The following is a 27,637-nucleotide window of genomic DNA, read 5'->3' as shown; positions in this document are numbered from 1 at the left end:
CCAGCACTGGCTGGGTTAATCACTGCATTCTCCAGAGAATTGAAAAAAAATAATTTTTTTTGTAGAACAAGATGCATCCGTGAATCTCATTATGAGCATAGTCTACTCACATTTGCTATTCTTTTCTAAAGGTTTTTTTTTTCCCTTGACTTAGTTATAATTGCTTTTCCACGTCTTAAGTAGCCTCAGCATTTAATGAGAAAAGGGCCCGATATTACACTGAATTATTCTATCAAGAGTTATTTGCATTTTTTAAATTAAGTTATAGAGTATAAGCTAGACTGAATAATCAAATCATGTTCACAATATGAAACATTTACTGGCGCACAACTTTAACCTCATAGTGCTTGTCTTCACCTTGACTGTGCATAATTCTCAGGTAGCAGTAATGGCAAAATGTCGGGTTAATTCTTTTGCTCTACAGAGACTTCACGTTATTCACTAAAAGGTGAATGGGACAAGGTGGAAATACGTATTTCTTACCAGTTAGTGCACGTACTTGACAAGAAGACGTACATCAACCAACACTGTGGCTGCATACGTGTACAGAACTCATTTAAGAAGCTGCTCACACAAAGTTTTAAAAGTTGTTTTAATTTAGCTAAACATTTTAATGGGCGAAACTGCGGCAGGCATTTTGATGGAAAGCATGTCAGGTTTCAGGGTGATACAAAGCTTTTCATCCAGTGTGTGGTAATATCAGTAAAACTTGACAGGGTGTGTAGCACCCAACAATAGTACAACAATGCAGATCAGTTGCTCTGTTCTGTTAACACCTCTCTGCTATGGGTGACATGATCCTGTAGGCTTGTGATAGATAAAATTAGTCAATTATCACCTCAAAAACCATCAAAGAATCCTCATAGACTTCGCACCTGGAACTTAAGCAGGCTATAGATATATCAAAATTTGATTTTGATTCAAGTGCGGCCATCCCTGTTTTACAAAATGTGATCGTTAGATCTGCTTCTGTTGAACGGGAATGTTGTAAACCTTTTGTCGATCAGCAGCTACAGCCACTTACATTGGTGTATTCTGACACCAGAGAGTCCTGCTGTCACAGTGCAACATCTCAGCAGGGTGTGGGGGGGGGTAGTTTTCTTCATTTTCTGCTGGCATATAAAAAGACACAGATACATCCAATTCAATTTATAGCTGGGCATAGATGACTATTATTTTTTTCAGTCAGCCAGGGGGCTGAATGTAAAGAATGAACAGATTCTTCTATCCATACAAACCATCAAACAGGTACAGCCACACATTGATCAAAATTTGGCTAGTCCCTGCTGAACCGACTGAATTTCAATCCATCTATGACCAGCTATGTGTGTGTTTTTGACTTTGGGTCACTAAACATTGCCATCCCTGTGTATTATGCTAGGTGCAGGAGACATCTAACAGTTTGGACATTTCTCAACACTTACAGCTAATACTACTACCTGGGCAGGAGAATTACATATTTTCACTAATCTAACAGTAGATAACCACCTTATGCAATTTAAGTATAAACCTGCTTGTCTTAGTGTATAGGGGGTAGGCAGGGCACAGGATAGGGTCAGTAGTTTGTAGGGCAGAGTTCAGGGGTCAGTAGTAAGTGAAGGAGAGTTCAGGGGTCAGTAGTAAGTGAAGCAGAGTTCAGGGGTCCGTAGTAAGCGAAGCAGAGTTCAAGGGTCAGTAGTAAGCGAAGCAGAGTTCAGGGGTAAGTAGTAAGCGAAGCAGAGTTCAGGGGTAAGTAGTAAGCGAAGCAGAGTTCAGGGGTTATTAGTAAGCGAAGCAGAGTTCAGGGGTCAGTAGTAAGCGAAGCAGAGTTCAGGGGTCAGTAGTAAGCGAAGCAGAGTTCAGGGGTCAGTAGTAAGCGAAGCAGAGTTCAGGGGTCAGTAGTAAGCGAAGCAGAGTTCAGGGGTCAGTAGTGAGCGAAGCAGAGTTCAGGGGTCAGTAGTGAGCGAAGCAGAGTTCAGGGGTCAGTAGTGAGCGAAGCAGAGTTCAGGGGTCATTAGTGAGCGAAGCAGAGTTCAGGGGTCAGTAGTAAGCGCAGCAGAGTTCAGGGGTCAGTAGTAAGCGAAGCAGAGTTCAGGGGTAAGTAGTAGTGTAGCAGAGTTCAGGGGTCAGTAGTAAGCGAAGCAGAGTTCAGGGGTCAGTAGTAAGCGAAGCAGAGTTCAGGGGTCAGTAGTAAGCGAAGCAGAGTTCAGGGGTCAGTAGTAAGCGAAGCAGAGTTCAGGGGTCAGTAGTAATCGAAGCAGAGTTCAGGGGTCATTAGTGAGCGTAGCAGAGTTCAGGGGTCAGTAGTAAGCGCAGCAGAGTTCAGGGGTCAGTAGTAAGTGAAGCAGAGTTCAGGGGTAAGTAGTAGTGTAGCAGAGTTCAGGGGTCAGTAGTAAGTGAAGCAGAGTTCAGGGGTCAGTAGTAAGCGAAGCAGAGTTCAGGGGTCAGTAGTAAGTGAAGCAGAGTTCAGGGGTCAGTAGTAAGCGAAGCAGAGTTCAGGGGTCAGTAGTAAGCGAAACAGAGTTCAGGGGTCAGTAGTAAGTGAAGCACAGTTCAGGGGTAAGTAGTAAGTGAAGCACAGTTCAGGGGTCAGTAGTAAGTGAAGGACAGTTCAGGGGTTGTACCCGTACCTTACTATGTCACAAGTGACAGTCCCACAGATACATACACTCACCGGCCACTTTATTAGGTACACCTTGCTAGTGCCAAGAAAATATCTCCCACACCATTACACCACCACCAGCCTGAACCGCTGATACATCAACAAGGCATTTTTGTCAACACAACTGCCGCTCACTGGATATTTTCTCTTTTTTGGACCATTCTCTGTAAACCCTAGAGATGGTTGTGCTTGAAAATCCCAGTAGATCAGCAGTTTCTGAAATACTCAGACCAGCCTGTCGGGCACCAACAATCATGTCACATTCAAAGTCACTTAAATCTCCTTTCTTCCCCGTACTGATGCTCTGTTTGAACTTCAGCAAGTCGTCTACATGCCTAAATGCATTGAGTTGCTGCCATGTGATTTACTAATTAGCAATTTGTGTTACCAAGCAATTGAACAGGTGTACCTAATAAAGTGGCCGGCGAGTGTATAAACATTAGAAAGAAGAATCATTAAAAATATAAATGTTTCCATCTTCATCTGCAACATCAGGCTGAACCCATCTGTTCAAATCAGATTACCCCCTTACATCAAGAATCCCATCAGAATTACCCCTCATAGTCCCCCCCCCCCTTACATCAGGGTCCCAATAATCATCCCTGCAACATCAGGGTCCCTAGAATAATCTCTCTTACATCAGGGTCCCCAGGGTCACCCATGTTAACATCAGTGTCCCTGGGGTTCCTCGGCCTTACCTCAGTGTCCCAGAGCCCTCCCCCCCTTACACCAGGGTCCTCATAGTAATCTCCCTTACATCAGGGTCCCCAGAGTCACCCCCTTTACAACAGGGTGCCCAGAGCTCCCTCTCAAACATCAGGGTCCCTAGAGTCACCCCCTTTACAACAGGGTGCCCAGAGCTCCCCCTCAAACATCAGGGTCCCAAGAGTCATCCCCCTTTACAACAGGGTGCCCAGAGGTCCCCCTCAAACATCAGGGTCCCAAGAGTCATCCCCCTTTACAACAGGGTGCCCAGAGCTCCCCCTCAAACATCAGGGTCTCTAGAGTCACCCCCCTTATGTCAGGATCCTCAGAGCTCCCCTCCCCCCTTACATCAGAGTCGCTAGATTCACTCCCTTTACATCAAGGTTGTAGGCAACAAGAAAGAAAGATAACATGAAGGAGACGCTACTAAAGCCAGCCATAGATGGATCAAAATTTGTCAGGTTAAGCAGGAGCCGGACGAATTTCGATCCATGTATGGGCAGGTTGACTCTACTGAAGTCGATCTGTTGATCAACATCAGTACTATAAGCCTGTTGGGTTTTTTTTGTATGAATACTGCCGGCTGGGAAAACTCCCACTGCCAGAATACAATAGCTTCACGAGAGGGATTCCCCCATAAATACCTAATCTATTGATGGGCGAACTAAGCATTTTCCTTTCCTTCAACTTATGGTTGAAATTTCACAGAAGTAAAGGGTTAAATAAAGTAAGCTTCTCCCCTGATAACATATCTTTCAGTGTACACAGTCTTCTTTTACTGCTGGGTTGATTGTGTATTTTCACCTCCACTCTATATGACATGTCAGGCAAGCAGGCATGAGCAATCACTGCACATTGCAATGAGCATTAAGTATAGAAGGTGGACATACACAATCAGCTGGGCAGCAGATCAGGCTGTGTACACTGTGAGTTGTGTTATCAGGGGAGACAATTTTCTTTCATTCCACACTATATTCTGTGTCTTCTTTTAAAAGAAGAGGGAGCAGGGGGGCTTCTGGAGCTCTCAATGTGATCCTGCCTCTGTGCACTGCACCTTTCTTGCCATAGCTCTGAGAGAAATAGTTTAGCAGGTTGGACCAGTGTCCCAGGGTCGAGGCAGGAGGGTGCGGTTGGCTTTGGTGGAATACTGAAATCTGTTGGGGAGGGGGCACAGCCCACCCCAGCACCCTCCTAGATCCAGCCATGATTGGCATAACCTGTTTTGCTTTTTTGAAACCACTCTTCATCTTCCAGTACCTCAAACTCAAGAGGTTGGACTTTTAGGAATTCTGAATGACTTTATTCCTTCTGAATTTATTTGTATCCATGATCACATTTAGATTAGTTTGCTTTTATTTTATGCATATAAAATAATCTTACTGAATTGGAAAAATGCTGCTTCGCCTCCACTACAACATTTCTACTGTATAGTAAATGCTGATTTGCCTAAATTTAAATTGATATACAAAGGGCAAGCCTACCCCAAGAAATTTTTCAAAAGTTCTTTTGGAGGGAAACTTCTTTGTCTCAATTGTCTTAATCTCAAATGCATGTTTCATTATTGTCTCTGGTCTAAGGGGACTGCATCTCTTGTATCTGTTGCTATTTCTCATGATTGTGATGGGAGGGGGGAGAGCAGCGCAGGTATGTATTTGTTGTATGAGTCTTCTTGTCAGCTGTTCACATGAGGATACCCTGCAATGACTTCTGTTCTGTTTGGGCTCTGCATATTCCTTATGGTCTGTATTTTTTGTACATTGCTGTTCTGAATCCACATGAAATCTCTATTTCTTTTTTTTATTGTTCTCTGTGTTTTTTATTTTTTGTAACTGCCAAATCTTTAAATAAATACCTTAAAAAAAGTGGTCGTAAATGCTAACAATTCTTAAAAACATTGCCTCCCCCCTCCTCTTATCTATTTTGCTAATCCTTTATAAAAAAAAAAAATATAAGATTTGTCTTATGATAAATCTGACTTTTTTTTTTTATTCAGTCTGGTCATGTGATTCAGCAGCTTCAGCTCCCTTGTGTAAGGGAGCACTTGACAGTGGCTGTGAATTCCCGAAGCTGTGATATCACTCATAGGCTGCCATGGCACAGCCATTGTTGGTGCTCTCTCTTCTGCAGCAGCTGCTCACTGACACAGGGGATCTGCAGCTACTGGATCATATGACCAGACCGGATTCAAAATAGGTAAGTACACAGATCTTTTTTTTTTTATACAGGGTATGCAGGCTAAGGAAGGGGAAGGGAATTTTTTTAAGAATAGTTGGAGTTAGCCTTTTCTTATGCTTTAAGTGCCTCTTCTCCAGAGTAAATAAGTGTAATCTTTGTAATCTTTGTAAATGTCCCTCGTAGCTGAGGTCCTCCAGGTTATTCATTTTTTTTGCTTCATTCTTCTAGTGCAAGGACATCTTTCCTATGGTTTGGTGGCCAAAACTAATGAAGCGAACCAGTGTTTGGTAAAATGATGGAGCCCACTCTTGGATGACGTCACTCAGTCGGTCCAGGCTCTGGGAAGATCCCCGCTTTAAAGTTGGGATCCAACCAGATGCCTGGCCTGGCAGCTGGCTCAGCCTCTCTGCGAGTCTTTGAGAGCCCAGCCACTCCTGCTCCCTCCACAGCCCATTGCTGCAGTGAATGCTGGAGGGGCAGAACAGAGAGCCGGTGACTGACATCGGCTCTCTGCTTACTGAAGACCAAAAACTGAGTAATCAGCAGTGTTTAGTCGAAATGTTCTCGATGTAGAGTCAGCGGGGGACAGCTGTAGCTGGGATCGGTGCTGCAGCCATCTAGGTAAATATGATTGCTTATTTTTTTTCTTTTATCAAACTTCTCTTTAAACCCTTGAATAAATGTCCTTTTTTTAATGGAGTGTCCTGCTTTCTTTTCATAGCTGCAGCTTGGGTTTGCATTACTTTACATTTTTCAATATTGTACTTCATCTGCCATGTACAGTAGCTTCCCACCCCCCTATTTCATCAAGGTCTTCCTGAAAGTTGCATAAACCTGTGCTGTTTATTTCCTTGCATAAACGCTTCAAGACTAGGCCTTTTCTGATACTTTTTGTTTACATGTGAAAATCAGTATTCTTTTTGTAGAAAATTACTGAAAACCCCCAAACATTATATATATTTTTAAAGCAGAGAGTCTAGAGAATAACATGGTGGGTATTGCAATTTTATATGTAACAATGTATTTGCAAAGTGTTTTTTTATTAAATGCAATTTGGAAAAAATACCCCTTTTTAATTTTAATTCACAAAACATAATACGATGCCCAATGTTTTGGTAAAATATAACAGATGTTAGGCAGAGTAAATAGATACCAAACATGTCATGCTTTAAAATTCTGCACGCCCGTGCAGTGGTGAAAAACGATGTACATTTTCTTATCCATAGGCAATGCTTTAAAAGCCTTTACAGGTTACCACTTTAGATTTACACAGGAGGTCTGGTGCTAAAATTACTGCCTTTGATCTGATATTCGCAGTGATACCTCAAATGTGTGGTGCAACCGCTGTTTACGTATGCATACCGCACTGATGCATTCGTTCGTCTTTGCGTGCGAGGATGGGCGCACTTTAAACTATTTTTTTTTTTACGCTGTCCCTTTAATTTTTTTTAAACACTATTGTTATCACAGGGAATATAAATAGGCAGTGACAGGTACTCTTTATTGAGAGATTGGGAGTCTATTAGACCCAGATCTCTCCTCTGTCCTTAAAAGCATCAGATCCTACCAATATATACCAGTCAATCCAATCAGATGCTTTCTTCAAACCACTAAGGGTTTGTTTACAACCGCACAGCCGGAAGTGATGAAATTCTGATTGCTTTCGGTTTCTTAGACCAGCCTTTTTCAACCAGGGTGCCTTGAAGTTTCTTCAGGGGTACATTGGCAAAATGCATAAAAATTGCCCAAAAATTGCATACAAGCCAGCAGGTGGATCAAGCCTGCGGTTTAGTTACACAAAGCCACAGGTTTTAATTGTGCACGATTACAACCTTCTAGCCACTGGCATCCGAGCAACCAGTGATGCCATCAATTGATGTGGAGGATGTCCTTGTTTGACCCACCCCTGCCCCTCACCGTCGGTGCTAGGGTCACATTAGCTCAGTGATGGAGAAAACTGAGGGCCAAGATAAACATTGGAATACTATTCAATGCCAGTGTGCAAAAGTGTATTTGCTTTGGAAGAATAAATCCCCTCTAACACTGGGTGTCCTACTTGTGTGGGTGTTGCTGCATTAAGGAAAACTATTAGAAACGTTTTTTTTAGAATGGGGTGCCTTGAGACTGTCCATAATTTTAATGGGTGCCTCAAGATTGTTTATAACTTTAAATGGTGCCTTGACTGAAAAAAGATTGAGAAACACTTTCCTAGTCCATAGGGAAGATTGGAGCCATGCCGGTCTCTGATCAGCAATTTGGTAAGCCGGCGGAACCGTTGGCAGCAATCTTGGGTTCCCTGGTGGGACGGAAGAGCCCAAGAGAGCAGTAGAAAGCAACAGAAGGGGGAAGGGTCCCCTCCCGCTGCTTGTAAAAGCAATTCAGCAGCTAATTAGCTGACCGCCGGCTGAAATAAAGGATACAGGCATCATCCTGTTATAACCACTCAAAGTCCAGGAACATTCGGGTACGTCGCTTGCCTGCAAGTGGATACATTTGTATCATTAAAACTAAAATTGATCTAATTCCAAACTCAGTATAATTTGTGTAAACAATTTAAATAGCATTAGCCCCAAGACAGATTCCTTGGGCACACCACTCACAACCTTACACCATTTAGAGACCATTAGTCACTTACCACTACTCTCTAGACCTGTTCATGTACCTAGTTTCCTATCCATGCACATGTGGCTTGGCTATAACAGAGCTAAGTTCACTGAGTGGATGTAAGCCATCTGGTCCTGGTGATTTTACCAAATTAAGTATTTCTAGTCTGTTTTACCTGGTTTCCTGTTGGCCACAGAGCAACATTCAGAACATTGTTTTTACTATTCCTGTTCAGACTATTAAACCCATCTTTTTTCATTTGTATAGACTGAAAAGAAAAATGTATTTTTTAACATCTGTGTGATCCCCATCATCTGTGACCAACTTTCCGTAAATCCTTTCTTTGGGGCCTACATGTCCTGACCTTACATTTTTAAAAGGATTTTGGGGTGTTTGTTTTGCTTGCTATAGCAATATTTATATTTCATTTCGGTTTTGTGATTACTTCCTTGCATCTTGTGTTGCATTCCTTGTAACTCTGAAATGCTGAGAATGTCCCTTCAAATTTGTATTTTTTAAAGGCCTTATTCTCTATTAGTGTTTGTATACTAGAATTTGAAATATTTTTTTTTTTTTTGTTACCCATTAGAAAACACTGGCAAATGCAGCTTAATACATTCTTAAAACATTTCCACTTGTTTTCTGTGTTCTTTGTTAAGAATATTTGGCCCATTTAGTATCATGTAGTAAGGCACACAGCTTATTGAAATTAGTCTCTATGAAATTTGGAGTTCTTGTTATACCAACGTGACTCTCTTTTCTGTAACGTAAGGCAAATAGATTATGATCTATATTAGATTATTATCCAAGTTTTTGCATATACACATTCAGATCAGTCCCTGCCCTCAAGAGGCCTACAATCTAAGATCCCTAACTTACATTCAGACATACACATACTAGGGCCAATTTAGACAGAATCCAATTAACCTGCCAGCATGTCCTTGTAGTATGGGGGCAAATCAGAGTACCCAGAGAAAACACACAGGCACAGGGAGAACATGCAAACTCCAAGGAGGTAGCTCATGGTTGGGATTCAAACCACTTGCTACAAGCAGACTATTTTATGAGTTGTGTCCATTCAGAGTGCAACTAAACCTTTATCACAGCCCAAGAAAAACACATTCAGTTATGATGTGATGCACACACCTCATAATATAAACAAACACATCCTTTACCTTCCCATAGGCATTGTTCACATCTTGCGTATATGAAATCTCAGGCAGAATTGCTATGATTCTGCTCCCGATCCCAAATTGTATGGAAATCACAGCACAAGGCACTACACACATTTGGGTGCCATTATCCTTCAATGGCACTCCAAATGCAATTCTGCTGCGATTGTCATGTGACAGTATCATACGGCAGACCGTGCCTTTGAAAACCACATGAATCTTGTTGCCTCAAAGTGGAGCAGGCACTCCTTTTCTGGTGACAAATGCTCATAGGGCAGCTCATTTGAGTGAATGGGCTGCCTTATGCAACAAGCAAAATTGCCTGAATCTTGCATCCTCAAAATCGCATAGCGGGCATTCTTGTTTCTGCTACACAATTATTATTATACAGGAGTTATATAGCGCCAACAGTTTGCACAGAGCTTTACAATATAAGGGAGACAGTACAATTACAATACATTTCAGTAAAGAAGGAATAGGAGGGCCCTGCTCATGGAGCTTACAATCTAAAGGAAGGGGGAGGTGGTATAAAAGGTGACAGCTACGTGGGATGATATGATGGAGGCAGTTCAAGTACAGTTCTTAGGTGGGGTAGGCTTCCCTGAATAAGTGAGTTTTCAAAGATCACCTAAATGCAGACAGGGTGGGGGCTGACTGGACATACTGCGGTAGGGAATTCCAGAGGATGGGAGAGGCTCTGGAGAAGTCCTGGAGGCAAGCCTGGGAGGCGGTGATGAGGGAGCTAGAGAGCCAGATGTCTTGGGAGGAGCGGAGCTGGCAACTTGGACGATATCTGCGGATGAGGTCGGTGATTTAGCTAGGGGCAGTGTTGTGGATGGCTTTGTAAGCTGTGGTTAGTATTTTGAATTTTAATCATTGGGATAGTGGAAGCCAGTGAAGAGATTGGCAGAGAGGAACAGCAGTCGCTGATCGGTTGGTAAGGTGTATGAGTCTAGCAGCAGCATTCATTATAAACTGAAGGGGGATAACCTGTGTAATGGCAGACCAGTGAGGAGGGATTTGCAGTAATCAAGGTGGGATATAACCAAGGCGTGGATAAGTTGTTTTGTGATGTCATTGGTCAGAAAGGGGTGGATTTTGGAAATGTTCCGGAGGTTGACAATGCAGGATTTAGCCAGTGATTGGATGTGGGGCCCGAAGGAGAAGTCAGAGTCTAGGATTACGACTAGCACCCTGGCATGAGGGAAAGGACCAATGGTTGTGCTGTTGATCTTAATGGTAAAGTCATGAGTGGGGGATCGGGGGGGGGGGGAATATTACAAGCTCGGTTTTGGAAAGACTGAGTTTAAGGTAGTGGTGTGACATCCATGCTGATATGTCGCTTAGTAGATTTGTGATACTTAAGGGGGGTGAGCTGGGGAGTGGAGAGATAGATCTGGGTGTCATCAGTCCAGAGGTGGTATTGGAAGCCAAGGGAGGTTATCAATTGGCCCAGGGAGGAGGTGTAGAGAGAGAAAAGGAGGGGCCCAAATACAGAGCCTTGAGGTACTCCAACGGAAAGAGGGAGAGGAGCGGAGGAGGAGTTGTTGTATGTGCCACAATAATGTGAATGGGACATAACTGAGAAAAGCCCCGTTCTGTTTGTGTTTCAAGTTCCCTCCTCCTAGACATTACAGTTTACAGTGGGTGTGCTTTAGTGATACAGACAGTGCTGTCAAACCAGAAAGCATGGACAGGACTAAGTATGACCAGCAGCCACACCCATGCAACCCTTTTTCATCCAACTTGCAGGCACAGCCTACCTGAGAGTGGGAACTCTGCTCTGAATTTGAGAGCAGTGCAACGTTGTTGCCACATCATTACAGGAAGCTGCATTAGGTTGACTTTGCAGGGGGAGAAAACTGTAAGTGCAGATTCACTTATAATTAGGTTTTTAAATGGAAGGCCATAGTTCTTTAATTTCAATACTTTTTGCACTGGAAAAAAAGTATATGCATCTGTATGCTGCTGACTGCACAACCAATGTAGTCATATGTTTACATTATGTGCTTCCCAATGAACCACACACACATTTTACAAGCATTGATTTGCAGTCAATGCACTGCGAGCAATCTGACCAGTATATGCCCAGAAAACTTTTTGTATACATACTCTAAAACCTGCACATCTCCTTGGAAGTGAGGAGTGACTATGAAGGATGTGTAGGGTGTGAGCTTGGTAAGGGGACTTGTAAAAACAAATGAGAAAGATTAGATCAAAGTGAAACAGGCAACATGTTGTGGGAGAGGAAACAGCCATGACTTGGAAAAAAAAGCATCAAGTGAATAGAGAAAAGAGGATGAAGTAAAAACAAAGTACAGGAAAGCACACATTTAGAAAAAATCAGAAGAAAAGTGTGTATTGATATAAATAGAAGTAGCTATAGCTAAGTAGCTATGTACAGTATATATCACCAGCCTAAGCCTGAATTCCATGCAAATAAAAAACTTCAATTAATGCAGCTACTATACATTAAAAAAAATATTGAACTGTATTGTTGATAGCAACTAGTGTATGCACTAGAATTTGAGTTAGTGTCAGCCTCTTGCAATTTGCCATATATCGGCAATAGGAGAAAATTAGGTGGGCTGCATACACATTGGTTGACCAGAAACATGCCATGAGAAGGAGAGAGTAAAGTAAGAAGTGGGGTGAACACTGGGGTGGTTTGCTGCTGCTTTCTTCTAATCACAGGCCGAACACAGAGAGCTGACCTTGCTGGCTTTGTTTCTTAATTGCAGCAGAGAAAAGTTAGGTCACCAAACTGTATTGTTCAGCATGGTTGTGTATATCTCTGAAATGGATGGACAAAAATATAAATCTTTTGTCCAGTAGATATCTTGATATATTCTGATATCTTCCTTTTGTAATCACCCGTACAAAAGCACTGAGGCTAGAAGATGCAGGGCCAGAATTATGGGTCAATCAATCTCTGCTGTAGTACACCTGTGTTGAAAGTTTTAATACTCACAGGAGTCAAAAACAGAGTGGGCAGAAGGATAACCTTATCAATATGCCGCTGTTCCCTTGCTGTCATGTCAGATCGGGTATGGTTTAACCCAGCGTTATTGACTAAGCTTTGCTGCTGCTGCAGTAGGGGATAAGGATGTGGGTACCTCGACCACAACATTAGCTGCACAGAATTACAAATCAGGTAAAACCACTCCCATATCCCAGTAGCATACATGTATGCAAGTAGAGTTAATTTACATATTCATATGGATATTGAATGTTTTCTATTTATATTGTTTATTAAGTGCTTAATATGTAGGCAGTTGTGTTTTCTGTATTCATGTACGTGTTCAAGTATTGTAATTGTGGGCGGACCATAGCCAGCAGGTTTAAGAATGACAGGTAGAAAGACACCTGCATAAAAACCAATAGTGTGACTAGCAGATATCCTACCTCACACCCAACAGGAGGAAGTGGTGCATGACTGTTTACTACTTTGATCCCTCTTCTCAAGTATGGTAGGCTCACTCCCTCAATTTGAGATGTTGGAAAAGCTGTGTCAGCAATAATAAGCTCTTTCAGTATCAAAAGCATTTATTATCACCCCATAGGGTAGCCCTAATTGGTCCAATCCCTGCCTGAGTGGTGCGCTGGGCTGTAAAACCATGGGCAGGATTGGGCAATTTATGTCCTCCCTACTTTCTTGCTCATCCATCTGTGCAGACTGATTAAAATCAACACAGTGTGGCAGGTTGTGATTGCATTTATCTTCACAGCCATCCAAGGGTTGTAACTGTGGTTCTCTCATGTGAAGATAGAGCGGCCACTAGAAGATTTTTTAAAGAAATGCTTTCATGCAGATATGTAAAAACAAAGATAAAACTTGCAATAACTGATAATTTGAAATTTTGTTAAAAAAAACTTGCATTCACAAACAGAAAATACATTTATGGTTTCCCTTTAAAGATCTTAGATTGAATAACTAATGCAGAACTACAGGTATAATAGGAAAATGATGGGAAAGGATAAAATAGCACATTTCCAGTCTGCTGTAATCAGCATGTTTCATTCTGTTTAGAGACAACTGAATAAGGGCTAATTGTCCCTGCTGTTTGCGAAAAGTGCAAGCTTTCACATTTACAGCACTTTTTTTTTTTTTGTAACATGAATAAGAATCCACTGGAGGCTGCACTGAATAGTGTAAGCTAGTACTTGCTTTAAGACAATTGTTTATACCTTGTTCACCCTGCCGTGAAAAATGCTCCATAACCAACAGAGGGAAAGTAAGTAAAAAAATGTGCAGTGAATGTAGAAGAAGACCATGTACAGTCAGAATTACATCTGGCAGATCAAGATAATTTGCCAAAAGCCACACAATATGGCCAAGAGTTTATGGGCACAAATTATTGAGTTCAGGTACACAAAGCAAGGTCCCATTAGACATGGTTTGGTGTGGAGGAACTCAAGTGTCCTTTATGGAACACTAACCCCAACTGTAATGAAAATGTTTGGGATTAATTTGGAATGTCCCTTGCAAGAAAGGCCTTCTCATCCAATATCAATCAGTACTTGATCTCACAGATGTTCTCTTGGCTGAATGAACACATAGTTCTACAGACACACTACAAAATCTTGTGGAAGGCCTTCCCAGAAGAATGGAAGCTGTGTATAGCTACATAGTGGGGGCCAACTCCATTATGTGCCTATGGATTCGAAATGGGAGACCCCGCAAGCTCATGCAGGTGTAATGGTACACAACTCCATTTATTACACCATTGCGCTGATGTTTTTGTTCAAATATATATAAATCTGACTGTTTGTTACCAGGTTCATTTGTTTTCAGGCTAACAAATCTATCACATAACTGAGAATAAAACTCAGTTGGCTTCAATGAATGGTTAACTGTTAAGGCATTATCAGGCAGAATGTTTTTTTGTTTTGTTTTTTTGTAAGCTCAAGTTGACCTACTCTAAACAAGTTTTCTAATCTTGTGTGATTGATTGAGCTCCCAAATGCTGTGTATGTCCAGCTGAGACATCACTAAACATTTCATGTCTTTAAGTACCCTAAGCTTCCAATATTACATTAAAAAATAATTCACAGCTCTCATATTTTTTTTTCTTTTAGTGAGTCCTGGATTTATGGATAAACTGCTGGTAACATCCAAATCTCAGCTTTCAGTCTGATACAATTACAATACTTCAGCTGTTGATCTAATCTGCTTGTTAAAAGCATGTGCCTTTCATTACTCATGGGCATATCCTTTCTTTACTTGCACCTTTTATGCCAGAAGGAACCATGAGATGTGTTTCATGTAATGTATCCTTACATATGGGGCAAAAGAGATCATAATAACTCATGTCTAAACAATCATAAATTGACTCATAAATAAAAACATTGGGTCTAGTTTTTAGGCCTTGTACCTACAAACACTAAAATCAGCTGTTCAAAGTATAACACTGCAGTCATCTGATTGTTCATTATCAATGGACATAAAAACTGCATTTTAGCCAGCAGGCCAGTCTCTTGGGTTAGGCCAGTGTTTCTCAACTCCAGTCCTCATGGACCCCCAACAGGTCATGTTTTCAGGATTTCCATTATTTTGCACAGGTGATTTGGTGATTTGATCAGTTTCACTGCCTTAGTAATTACCACAGCTGTTTCATCTGAGGGAAATCCTGAAAACATGATCTGTTGGGGGTCCATGAGGACTGGAGTTGAGAAACACTGGGTTAGGCTAATGTAATAGATAAATACTATGTTTAGCCATAGTTGTAGATCTATGAGAAATGCAATGCCAATAGATGAGCTATTGTTCATGATTTGTTATTATAATATGTTACTCAACCAACTTAAGGTAACTGCATTGGCAGCTCAGAAACATTTTTGACAGTTTGGAGATAGAGGTGTGGCCTGGAAAAGCTCAAGTTAGTAAGGCAGCTAAAATGTATTCTTAGTGAAAAAAACATGCAAGGGGCTTATAATTCATTGGACCAAGCCTATATAAAGAAAAGTCCTTTTTTCTTTTTCATCTGTAGAACCTTTAAAGCACTCTTCTTCTAGTCCACAGGGTATGGCACAACAAAAAGATCAGTGACACAGGTTCTTCTAATGTGTACTTAACAGGTCACAACAGCTCTGTAAAGCTGACTGTAGACAGTTTTTTTAATTCCCCCCAGGACATTGTATTCTGACAGCCAGACCCATTACTGTCAGACTGCACTGATCAGTTCACAACTGATCAGCTGCACCTGATGGTTGACAAAAGTTTTCCCCTCTTTGCTTTCAACAGAAGTCAATCTTTACAGTATTTATACTCTTTCTGGAAACAAGTGGACCAGATTAATCTTCTATGTCTTGTTGAGTTAAAAAGAAAGTTGTAACCCTATTATTCTAAATTTATTATAAAATCATAATATCACTTCTGCATTTGTACCTGTAAAGGAATTAGCTGATTCAATATTAAAGCCACTGTGTATTGAAAGTCATAGAACATTATATTTCCTCCAAGGCAGTTTGCCTGTTCTAATACAAGAACTCTGGCAGTATCCTCCAGTATGCTAATGCTTTACATGATAAGGAAAAGAGAAAGGCCTGGAAGAACTTATTTTCTGGACTCACAAGCCTGGCCGATAGATCAGTTAGTTTAGCTAATGCAGTCACTCCATCTGGAACACTTTAAAAGAAAGATTAGAGCAAGACCCAAAAATATATATTTTACAAGTTCAGCAAGTCTTTATGAGGAATCTATGGATCTAGTGTTTATGCAGAAAGTTGCTGAGGCTACCTATTCCCTACCTAAGGAAAATCCTTAGCAGCCCTCCTTCATGGCCATTAAATGGAGAAATACAAGAACTCAAAACCTCACTTAAACCATCTTGGAAGAATTAGAAAATCTTAAAATGCAAATGGCTTGACCAGGAATGAGTCGTCAAGGAGTCAGGACCAACCCTAGAACAGGAGGGAGAAGGGAGGTCTCCATCTGCTGGAAAAATAGAAAAAATGGTCATTTAGCTAGATTTTGCCCCTCAAATAGGGAAAGAGAAGGTAGGGGTCTGTTAACTAGCAGACAAATTTAAAATTTAGGTTCAGGGCCTGAAGAAGAGTTGTAAGGTCAGTTTCCAATAATCTGTTGTTGCTTGGATGGGCATTGGATTAAATGCTTGTTAGACACTGGTTCTCAAGTGCAACCAATGACTAAGGAATTTTATAGAGAACAATTTCCTAATAAGCAGTTCCTCTCATTGGAGTAACATGAATGACTGTTAAACTAGGGGGAATAGAGTTAGGACAAAAAAGTATGTTTGTGATAAAAATCCAGCTTCACATGCTCTGCCCTACATTTTGTGCAAGAACATTCTGAAATATGTTGAATGGGTAATGTATCCTTACGTATTGGACAATATATTGGAAACAACTTTCTAAAGATAAACAACAGGGGGAGCTTTAAATAATCTAATGAGGATGAGCAGCACCTTTAAGCTAGGTGTGAACTGAGTTGGAAAAATAGTAGTCATAAGGCCCCATACAGGCATGAAATAACTTTGCCTGCTAAGTAGTTACCCTCCCTAGCGGTCTTATGTCAGTATTTCTGTGCTCAAAGCGGTACATTTTTTTGCATGGAAATATGTAGTTTTTTTATTGTAGGCCTATAATTTTTAGGAATAACTCACTGAAATCTGTCCGAACAAGAGTTTGTAAACATCCCGGGTATGTTAAAATTTGAAACATGAAATCATAAATTATAATTTAATAAATAATCATAAAAAATAATATAATAATAAATGTAATTCAATAACATAATCAAACCAAAAACACTAACATTTGGAATATAGAGCCAAGTTCGCACATCACTGAGCAAAGTCGTAAAATCGTTTTCAGTGTCTGATGACGAATTTCCCCACGAATCATTATCACTCAATTTTGAAAGTAGTTCTAATTTACTATCACTGTTCTCTAGCTGGTCTAAAACCATTTTTGACCTAAAGGGACGCTTTTTGGACACCATGGACATTTCTCAGCTTCCCAGCAGAAAGAACAGTAAAAATGCAGGCAGGGCACAGGACAAAGCAGTAGGGACAAAATGTATGTAAAATGCTTTGATACAGAAATGTTTTACTATGTGATTTTAGTGTATTTAGTGAATGTCACTTTTTGACATTTTAAATTTCCCACCAGTTCCATCCCTGTACATCCTGGCGTTGCAGGGAACGGAACCCGGAAGACAGCCGGAGGACATTGCCGGGGATGCTGCAGGGGGACATCGTGGGAGCGAAGGACAAGGTAAGTGCAGAAGGGATCCCGGAGCAACGCTGTAGGGTATTCCCGAGTGTAGGTCGGGGTTACCGCTTGTGGTGCTGAAACTTTACCCCGAGCTACACTCGGGAATACCTCCAGGGAGGTTAACTCAGTTTGTTAACTCTAAAGATAGCCGCACGTGGAAATCTCTACAGATTAGATGGGTTTATACAACCTGATGCTACTCTAGAAGGGTTGGGAGTGGCCAGGGCTACAGTTTTAGTAAAGAACAGTAAGAATAATGACCTGGTGAAACTGTTCCTGCTGGAACTGTCCTAGCCTATCTGTATCCAGTTTAGACAGTATATCTCTTTATACTGTAAGGCAAGCCATAGATGATGCATTTTTCTTTCCTGCAACCACAGGAATCCCTCCTGCAACGCTCTTGTGTTTTGCCAGTGCGGAGCCTTCCCTGTGTTCAGAACACAATGATATCTGCTGGGGGCAAAGCAGAGGGCAGTAATCATATTAAAAAAAAAAATCCAGCAGGCTGGTTGTACTGAAGTCCATCAATTAATTGACTTCAGTACAATATAACAATATTACACAAAGTGATATGTAACATATCCCAACATCCCATACAAAATAGCGAAAAGACAAAAAATATCAAAAACTTAAGAGGCAGAGAAAAATTATGCAAAATCGAACTGTCTTAAAAGTAATATCCATCTTTATTGGTAGATAGTGTTGATAAAAGCAAAAGGACCGTATAGGTCCATAAAACCACATAAACAGTTTGGGTTAGTAGGTGATGTTGCATGCAATCAAGGAACAATACAGAGTACATATACCCTAGCATATCCTAGCATACCTTGCCAAATAAGATGTGACTTGGTCAGTCACGGTGTGGTCTTCAAAATGTCCCGACATGTTTTGGAAAAATCATTCCTTCAGGGAAAAGAGTTGGGTATAGCAATACTACAATATATTAGGTACAACATCAGTATACCATGACAGTTATTGTAAAGAACAGTTTTTTACAGCGTATTGTAAATAGTAAGACAAATGGTGCCATGTATACAGTTAGGTCCATATATATTTCGACACAGGCACAATTTTATTTTTTTTCAGGTATTTACCTAAACATATTCAAGCTATAGTTATATAATGGATATGAGCTGAAAGTTCACACTCTCAGGTTTAATTTGAGGGTATGTACTGCATATCCAAATTGGAGGAAGGGTTTAGGAATTACAGCTCTTAAGAGTAGCCATCCAACCTTTTGCAAGGGGTGGTGCTATCCCATGTACAACAATGCAAAGGGTGGTGCTATCCCATGTACAACAATGCAAAGGGTATTGCATCCCTATAGGATTTTGGGGATAATGGGGTGGAACTACAGGGTAAGAACTATATCATTGCACCAATGGGTAGAGCTCTGTGCCAGCAAGAATGGCCTGATAAACCGGGCATACATGGCATGATGCAGGTTGCAATTGCCAGGCCTAAACACTGTCACTTGACAGGAAGAAAGATGTTAACTCTTTAATCTAGACACCATTTGACATGGAGACGGTGCTAACAGAGTTAAGATTCCTGCTCTGATGAATGAACAGAAATAATGAGAAAATGTACAAAAGGTATCTGTATAAAGCATACAAATACAAAACCAGTGTTTCTGCATACCACAAGTTGCCTGTTTTATATTGACATCAGGCAGGTATCTGTTTAATTCATCTATGGCAATGACACTATGTTGCCTAAGACTCAATCAGACTGAAAGTGGCAAGTTTCAGCTCTGTAATTGGCTCTTGTGCAACAGTACTGATTTGTGAGGCTCTGTGAGTTTAGGAAATCAGTAAATATTCTAGATGCCAGTAAAATATACCTCTGTCTGGGAAAGGACACGATCAGCAGAAATGAAGACCGCAGTGCTGAGTATATGAAAACAATAAATAAATTATTGGGATTAGATGGGGTTTTAATATACTATGCTCTGGACATTTTTGAAAATAAGCTAAATATATTAAAAAAATATATTATGTTCTGCACATTACACAAGCCCATAGTCTGAATGTATTATTTATAACATTCCACGACAGCCTATGCATAAAATATTTTCACATTTAGGAACATTAGCAGGTTTGCTGCAGGGTGGGACCATTTCATAGGCAGGAAACTACATAATGCCAGCACACATCCTGACCTTCAGTACACTGAGGAATTCAACATGCTGCCCTTCTTCCACACCTTTTTTTTTTTTACTAAGTTAGACGGTTTTAACATAATCAATTTAGTAATTCAAAATCCACACCACTGTACTTCTTACAATTACAGAAACTAGTGCCACAGTTTTATATAAGTAAATACAATTAATCATTTTACCACAGGGCATAAATTGACCAATAGTTTACAAATGTAGTAACCTAAGAATCAAAGTACTGTCCCATCACAGCCTATGTGGTAATCACTACTTTTTTCACCCAGGCATTGCTTAAATGCACCAATCTACCCCAGACCCATTTGTCAGAAATCTGATGATCTGAGAACCTATGTAGTTAATGCACAACTGGAATTCCCTAACACACTTAGGCAATGTGGTTCGGGGACGGTAAACACACATAGTAGTGTCACATTTTTACTGTCCCACAACTGCTCCCTCTTAAGTTGCAAAGGCAGCAGACAGGGATGTACACGTGTCGCGATGCATAGCAAACCCCCCCAGTTCATCTCAGTAGGTCAATACTGCAGCTTCACAACCATATGCAACGCAGGTGATTTGGGATTTTAGGGTTTAAAACTGATGGTGAGGAAGCAACATTACCTGTCATTTACCCTCTGAAGAGCGCGAGTGGCACTTCACATGGGCGATCCAATCAGATGCGACTGTCAGTTTTTTCCAGCGGGCCTGGTTGGATTGTCCATGTATCTCTATGGACAAGTGAGTGTAACTGACTTGTGTCCTACCTCAAATCCAATCTGCTAAAAAGTAATGGAAGGGGATTCACTCCCCTTCCATCTTGCGCAGTGGTCTCCAAACCAGCCCAGGGGCTGAATGCGGCCCTTTGTTTGCTTTTATCCGGCCCTTGGGGCATTATTCCTCCCATCAGCAACAGTGGGGCACAGTTCCCGCCACTGACACCAACAATAGGGCACTATTCCTTCCACTAACACCCAATAATGGAGCATTATTCCTCCCACTGACACCAATGATGGGGCACTATTCCTTCCACTGACAATGATAATGGGGCATTATTCCTTCCACTGACACCAATGATGGGGCACTATTCCTCACACTGACACCAATGATGGGGCACTATTCCTCCCACTGACACCAACAATGGGAAACTATTCCTCCCATTGATACCAGAGATGGGGCACTATATCTCCCATTAATACCAATGATGAGGCATTGTTTACTTCCACTGCTGCCAGGACACTTTCTTCTCCCAGTGGCCACAGTCTGCCCCCCCCCCCCCCCAAAGTCTAAAGGACAGTAAACTGGCCCTTCGTTTATAAAGTTTGGAGACCCCTGATCTAGTGGATCAGAGAGCAGTCATGATGTAAATGGATAGCTAATCCATTTACACCTGATTGCCCATAGAGCAGAGCAGGCTGTGTCCATGTCTGCTCTGCAGAAACTGAGCGGACATGGGTCTCTCATCCGTCTGCTCTGTTCAGCAGAGGAACAGGGGAATCAGGGGAAGAATTTGAGCAAAGAGGATTCTTCCCCTTGTGAAAGGGACCTTCACAGGGAGAAGCTCATGTAAACTTCCTTACTGGAAGCTCCTTGTAGTCTAGTACATACAGCAGATCTCAAGTCTCCAATCAGATTCAAACCTAACTGAAAGCTTGGCATGTCTGGTGACACAGAAAGCAAAAATGAAGTTGTATAGCTTAGATCTTAGGTGGAATGCTCCCAATGACCCTGGAAGTGGCCTCTGGATACTGTTCACAGTAGAATACAAAGAACCCTGATCAATTTTAATTGAGTGGACATTTAGCACAATTGCAGTAATGAATAGCTATTAACTCATCAATTTGTTTCACTTCTTTTCTACAAAAAAAGGAAACTGAAATAGTTTTTGGTAAATGTGTTTTTTTTTGTTTAGCTTTATTTAACTATTTGCATTACATCTTTACAAATAAACACTTCTGATATGACAAAGGATTCCTAGGGCAGTGCGAGGAGAGCTCAGCTAAAGCTGTTGGTCTATTTCTGTCTAAAATTCTGAACCCACTGAAATAGCATGAAGTATGGAGAGAAGGGGTTGAGTCATTGCTTTTGCTCATTCACTTGCGTAAGTAATTTTCAGCTTGAGCAACTGAGATCTGTAAATAACAGGCTTTTTTTAGCAAAGGATACACAGATAAAAATTGAAAAGATGACTAGAGTCCACCTGCTGGCTGAATGTAAAAAAAAACAAACTATCCCAGAGTGAAGATGAATTAGAACACCTGCTCCCTGTATCCCTTATTAGGGAGATTCATCCTCTCATTTTGTCCTGTTTACTGTTATTACTGAAAGTGAAAGAAAATCCAAACTATTGGGTTGCCCCCAGAGCAGTAATAGAGGGGAAATTTTCCAGTGAGGACACTTGTTCTGGTGACCCAGACGGCAAAAAAAACCCAGACAGATGCGCTATAACCCTCTCTTACTCTAACCAAACTGAGAAAAAAGTTGTAAATTTAGTTCTACTTTTAATAGAATACTTATGCATATTGATATTTTTAATTTCATATATTCTGTTTCATTTCAGCTTGAACACAGATGTCTCTTCCATGATCATGGAGATTCTTAGTCTAGTCGGACGTCAATAGACATCTAGATGTTCAGCAACCATAATGCAAGTCAAACAGATTTCAAATGTTGTACATTTTTTTAATAAAATTCTAAAAATATATTGCAGCATTGAAATGAACACATATTTATGCATACATTTTGTTTATGCACAAAATGCTGATATCTTCATTGCAAACAGCAAATAAACACAAGATCTGAGCTGCTGGAATTGAGAACTATATATTAAACATTACAAATATCATTATAAATGACCAGTGCTGACACAGGAGCTAGTGCCGGTGGTGTTTTGAAGGGGAAGCAGTTTATCAGTAAGAATCAGAGAACAGGAAGAATAGTCTCTAGCTAGTCATTACTATTTATATACTGCACTCTATGTTGTAAGGTGCTGCAAAATCTTAAAGTAGATTTTCAGCCAAAACGTATTCACTTGAATGGAATGGAGAAGGACAAATATCTGTCAGGTATTTACTAATTGTACTTCCTGTACTGCTGTCTTGCAAGAAGTGAGAAAAAGTCTATCTAGCAGAGACCCAGACAGCAAAAATAAAACCTGACAGAGCTTGTAAATCTTTTCCACTCTGAAAAAAAATGTTTTTATGGCTACTTATGTCCCCGTGGGAGAGATTTACCTTCACTTCCTATTCAGTTGACCAGTGGGGACATAGACATTCAATAAAAGCTTGACAGGAGTTTAAACCTATCGCTATCCTATCCAAAACAAACAAAAATGATTGGCTGGAATTCTACTTTAAAAGACCACTAATGTTTTTCTACTCTGAGCAGAATGGGGTTTACTGTTTCATTGTACCTGTAAATTTTGAGATGTACTGACCCATTTTTAAATTTATGCTTGGTTGTTTATTAGTGCTTGTTTTTACTGTTGGTTTATTTGCAAATAAAATGGTTTAATAAGGAAGAATTGTTATGGTTTATTTTTATGTAACAAAGTATGCCTTTTCAATAAACAGCTTTTAAATATTATACAAATAACAGCAGTAATTTATCAGTGTGTGTTGTAAAATGTAATTTTTGCTAAAAAATTAAATATTCCGTGCTGGGGAAAATTCAAATGCAAAGAATAAAGCTGTCACTGTGCAATTTGTGATACCAAATGTGTAGAAATGCTATAAAATGATCAAAGAAGCGCTAACTTCCCCTAAAGTTCTAAATAAACTAATTTGCAAAAATAAAAATAAAATTAAACTAATCAAAACATAAATTATCAAATATAATTCATACAGTATATAATAAAGTGCAAAGTGCTTCAAATTATGTAAATCCACGCTTTATTCCCAGGGTGGAAATCAGAACCTCCACAACCATGCACTACAGTTACAAAGGCCTCTTACTAAACAATGTGGACCAATAAATGGTCAGTAGTGCTCAAACTCACACCATTACCATCAGAGATAAAAAGGTACACTGAATAGTAAAGTATGGAAAAATGTTGCCTTTATTAAAAATCCCAAGATGCACTTACAGTATATAACATTGAAAAGCGCCTCACTACAAACACATAATGCAGTATAGCAGGCTGATCCTCAATGACGGACTCCGGCCAGATCACGTGCGTGACATCACATCATTGCCACGCCCTATGTATTTTGTCAGGAAATATCATTGCTGGGGGACTGGCTGGATGGCGCCCATCACGCAAACCTTCATTAGTGTTGCCTGCTTACAACAAATGACAAGGTTACAAGCTCTTGTATTGTAAACATTATATTAGGAAATGCCATCTTGTGGCAAAAAAAGGTAATACCAAAAAATTTCATTTAAAATATCAACCTGCTATAAAAGAACGCCAAATCTAATAAAATACATTAGGATATAATATGGGAGCTAACAATAAGATTATACAAAAATGCAGATAAATCGAAGTACAATTTCCCAATCAACAGTATGACTGTCAAGCGTCTGTGGTAGTGAGCCTTTGTAGATTGCCAACACAGGCTTTTCCAGGGCGGGGAGTCTAATCCCCAGCCTGATTCTTCATCAGGACCTCTGATGGTAGGGATGGACTTTAAGCAAGCTGGAACCAGGTCCCTGCCCCTATGTACACCCAACTGAGGATGCGGAGACCACTATTGCATGCAGAGTTTGTACAGCAGGAGACAAGCTGAGGTCAGGATGGGCAGCAGGTAAGCACAGACAAAACCGGGGTCGGCCAGATACAGGATACACGAAAAGCAACAAAGGGGAGCTCTGAGAACAGTGAAGTTCCTCAGGCAAGAGCACTGCATTGAGCATATGTAAATATATTGTGGAAGCAAGCAGGGAGGCGACCCAGGAGTGATAGAAGGGAAAAGGATATGAATCCACAGTGGAGCAGGTGAACAGAGAAGCCAGCAGCACAAGTGAATGAAAACAGATCTAGCAGAACCTCTGCAGCAAGGAGGTAAGAAATCTGCTGGCTAGACCATGACAATCACCCCCATCAATCACTATTAAGCACTCTATAATCAGTCTATAGCTGTACATTTATTTATTTTAGGTACTTACAGTACAGCATATAGCGCCATCTGTTTACGCATTATTATACACTCATATCAGTCCCTAACCCTCAAGGAGCGTAAGAATTGCACACACAGAAATCTGCAGGCTAGACCATGACAGTACCCCCCCCCCCTTACGAGGCCTCCCTACCCGTTTAAGGCCAGGCTTGAGAGGAAACGTCTGATGAAAGACTTTCACCAAAGGGAGGGGGGGTAGAAACATCTGAAGAAGGAATCCAATATCTCTCCTGAGGACCATATCTCTTCCAGGTAATCAGATAATATAGCCTCCCCTTGGAGTATTTAGAATCCAAGATTTGCTTGACTTCATACTGATCCGAGGTATTGACTGCTGGAGAAGATTGATGAAGGGGCTTGGAGGGAAACAGGGAACACATTAAGAATCCTTAAATGTTAAAGAAGATGGAGCTTGAAAGCAACAACATTAACCTGGTAAATTTCATAGTGGGTACTCGGAGTCAGATATATTTGGTAGAGAGCCAATCCTTGTCACCAGGTAGAAATTTGGGACTCACAAAGCGATGACAGTCTGCAGCTACATTATACTTGGAAGCTGCCAAATGTAAAGTCTTGGAAACATCTGCCCAGAAAGAATTGAAGGACTGCTGCATCTTTGCAGCCGCAGGCATCGGAGAAGAGATGGGAATGGAAATGGTACAGAAGTATGGCGAACATACACCATGATGGGAGACTCACCAATGCGGGCATTAGCTTGAATATTGAGGGAAAGCTCTGCCTAGGGTAGAAGGTCTACCCAATCATCCTGATGGGCAGAAATAAAGGCACAAATATGCCATTCAACATTCTGGTTGACCCTTTCAGTTTGCCTATTTGAATGTGTGTGGATTTAGACTGCACAAAAATGGAGCAAGCCTGAACATAATCTTCAACTTCCTTCCGAAGCTAGAGCCACCATTAGTAATGTTGCCAGAAAGCACAGGTGCGTTGCACATCAGGATCTCCAGAAAGTTTAGAGACATATGCCTATTGGGGAATCATGAAACGTAGGGCAAGCACCACAAAGGTCCTTCTAGGCGGGCTAAGTGAAGACTAAAGATGGGTGATGCCCAGGATACAATTGGCAGGGATAATAGGTTCTGGTTAAACATGACACTCGGAGTCAGCAAACATCAAATGATTTGGACAAGGCATCTGCACAGGCATTTTTAGAACCAGGCCAGAAGGTAATGTCAAAGTTGAACCTGGCAAAAAACATCACGCTTGTCTGGAATTCAAACGTCAGGCAGATTGCAGATACTGGAGGTTCTTGTGATTGGTATAAATCAGGATATGATGTGGAGATCCCTCCAGTAGATGCCACCACACTTGCAGTTCCCAATCCCTGTGGGTGTCATTTCTTTCAGCATCTGAAGACTTCTTAGAAAAGAAGGCACAAAGGCAGAGCTTACCATCATGCATTTGGAGATGAATGGCCCCCATTCCCAAGGATGAAGCATCTACCTCCAAGAAGAAGGGCTGGAGAATGTCAGGATGTATGAGAATAGATGCAGAGAGAGAGGCTGTTTTGAGTATGTGGAAAACTGGCTTTAGCACCTTTTCGGGTCAAAAAAGTGATTGGGGCCTCCAGCGATGAATAATAAGGAATTAACTGGTGATAGAAATTGGTGAACCCCAAAAAGCGCTGCGTTGCTTTCAGACCAGTGGCCTGAGATCAGACCAGTTGGATATGGCCTGGAGTTTTGCTGGATCGATAAGCAGCCCCTTATCTATGATTATGTAACCTAGGAAAGGAACCTGGGTTCACTCAAAGAGGCACTTCTCCAACTTTGCGTACAGTCGGTGATCCTGAAGACATAGAACAGTACATATGTGCTGACGATGAGAGTTCGAATCTGGAGAAAAGGTAATTATGTTGTCCAGATACACAATAACACAAACATATAAAAGATCAGAAAGTGTATGCTTTAACTGCATAGGTACTTAAGATGCTGGCATGGTTGATGAGGTGGAATGTTCAGGAACTTTCAGAGAAACAGATGTGAAGCGACCCTCTGAGGGGGCAATGTGGCTAAGACCTTTCCAGATCTCACTCCTGAAAGTGGAAATCAATTTGAATGTTAAGGGTGATAAAGTCATTTAGGGTGGAGGGTATTGTTCTGCCATCTAGTTCTTCATTAATTTGAACTGCTAAACTCTGCCAAACTTTTGCGGGAAGGGCATCATTATTTCATGCTAGTTCCATGGCCAAGGTGCAAATCTGAACTGTGTATCGACCAACGGTCATACTTCCTTGACGAAACTGAAAAAGTGCTCCAGCAGTGGGTGAGGCCCTGCCTGGCACACTGAATGTCTTACAGAAAGCTTGCTGGAAGTCAGTAAGACTGGAAATCATAGGATCTTGATGCTATCACAGTGGCGAGGCAAAAGGCTCACCAGAAAGGAGCGATATCATGTATGCCACCTTGGAAAGATCAGTAAGGAAATGTTGAGCCACTAGCTCAATGAATTGAGCACAGGTTGATGAAACTCCAACAAGCTTTTGGATAACCAGAAAAGTGAGGCATCAGAGGCAGCTGTAATTCTGTAGGACTGTCCAACACAGAAGGAACAAACAAAGCTGGAGCAGCAGATACTGGTGCAGGAATAGGAATGGAGATAGTGGACACAACTGGCAGCTGGTCCTAATGGGAGGAAAATTCCTGTAGACATTGTATGATGTGCTCTTGATAGGCCTGCTGGCTGTCAACTCTCTGCGCCAAGCATTGATGTTCCAGAAGAGGCTGTGGTGTCTCTGAGGAGCTCATGGCCTGAGCAAACTGGTAAGCATCTGTGCTAATCAGCACCAATTCGGGGTTCCCCATTGCGTGGA

The 27,637-nt window shown here is 41.1% G+C and overlaps 1 protein-coding gene across 2 annotated transcripts in view; it reads left to right on the top strand.

The window, feature by feature from the left end:
* Positions 1-23,210, top strand: part of ULK4 (unc-51 like kinase 4) — an 898,798-nt gene extending 875,588 nt beyond the window's left edge. The window contains exons 37-38 of one of the 2 annotated variants that reach the window (XM_089672503.1): positions 17,428-17,532; positions 22,248-23,210. In XM_089672503.1, coding sequence (XP_089528629.1) covers positions 17,428-17,532; positions 22,248-22,308 — 166 coding nt within the window. In that variant the 3' untranslated portion in view covers positions 22,309-23,210. The remainder of the gene's footprint in view (positions 1-17,427; positions 17,533-22,247) is intronic. The other variant, XM_089672504.1, reaches the window with a different exon arrangement.
* Positions 23,211-27,637: the final 4,427 nt, after the last annotated feature.

This window comes from Staurois parvus, unplaced genomic scaffold, assembly GCF_062004578.1.
Source record: "Staurois parvus isolate SC_StPar_1 unplaced genomic scaffold, SC_StPar_1.0 ptg000130l, whole genome shotgun sequence".
NCBI classification, from domain to species: domain Eukaryota; kingdom Metazoa; phylum Chordata; class Amphibia; order Anura; family Ranidae; genus Staurois; species Staurois parvus.
Note: the sequence above shows the minus strand (reverse complement) of the source record. Positions and strands in the feature narration are given on the sequence as shown.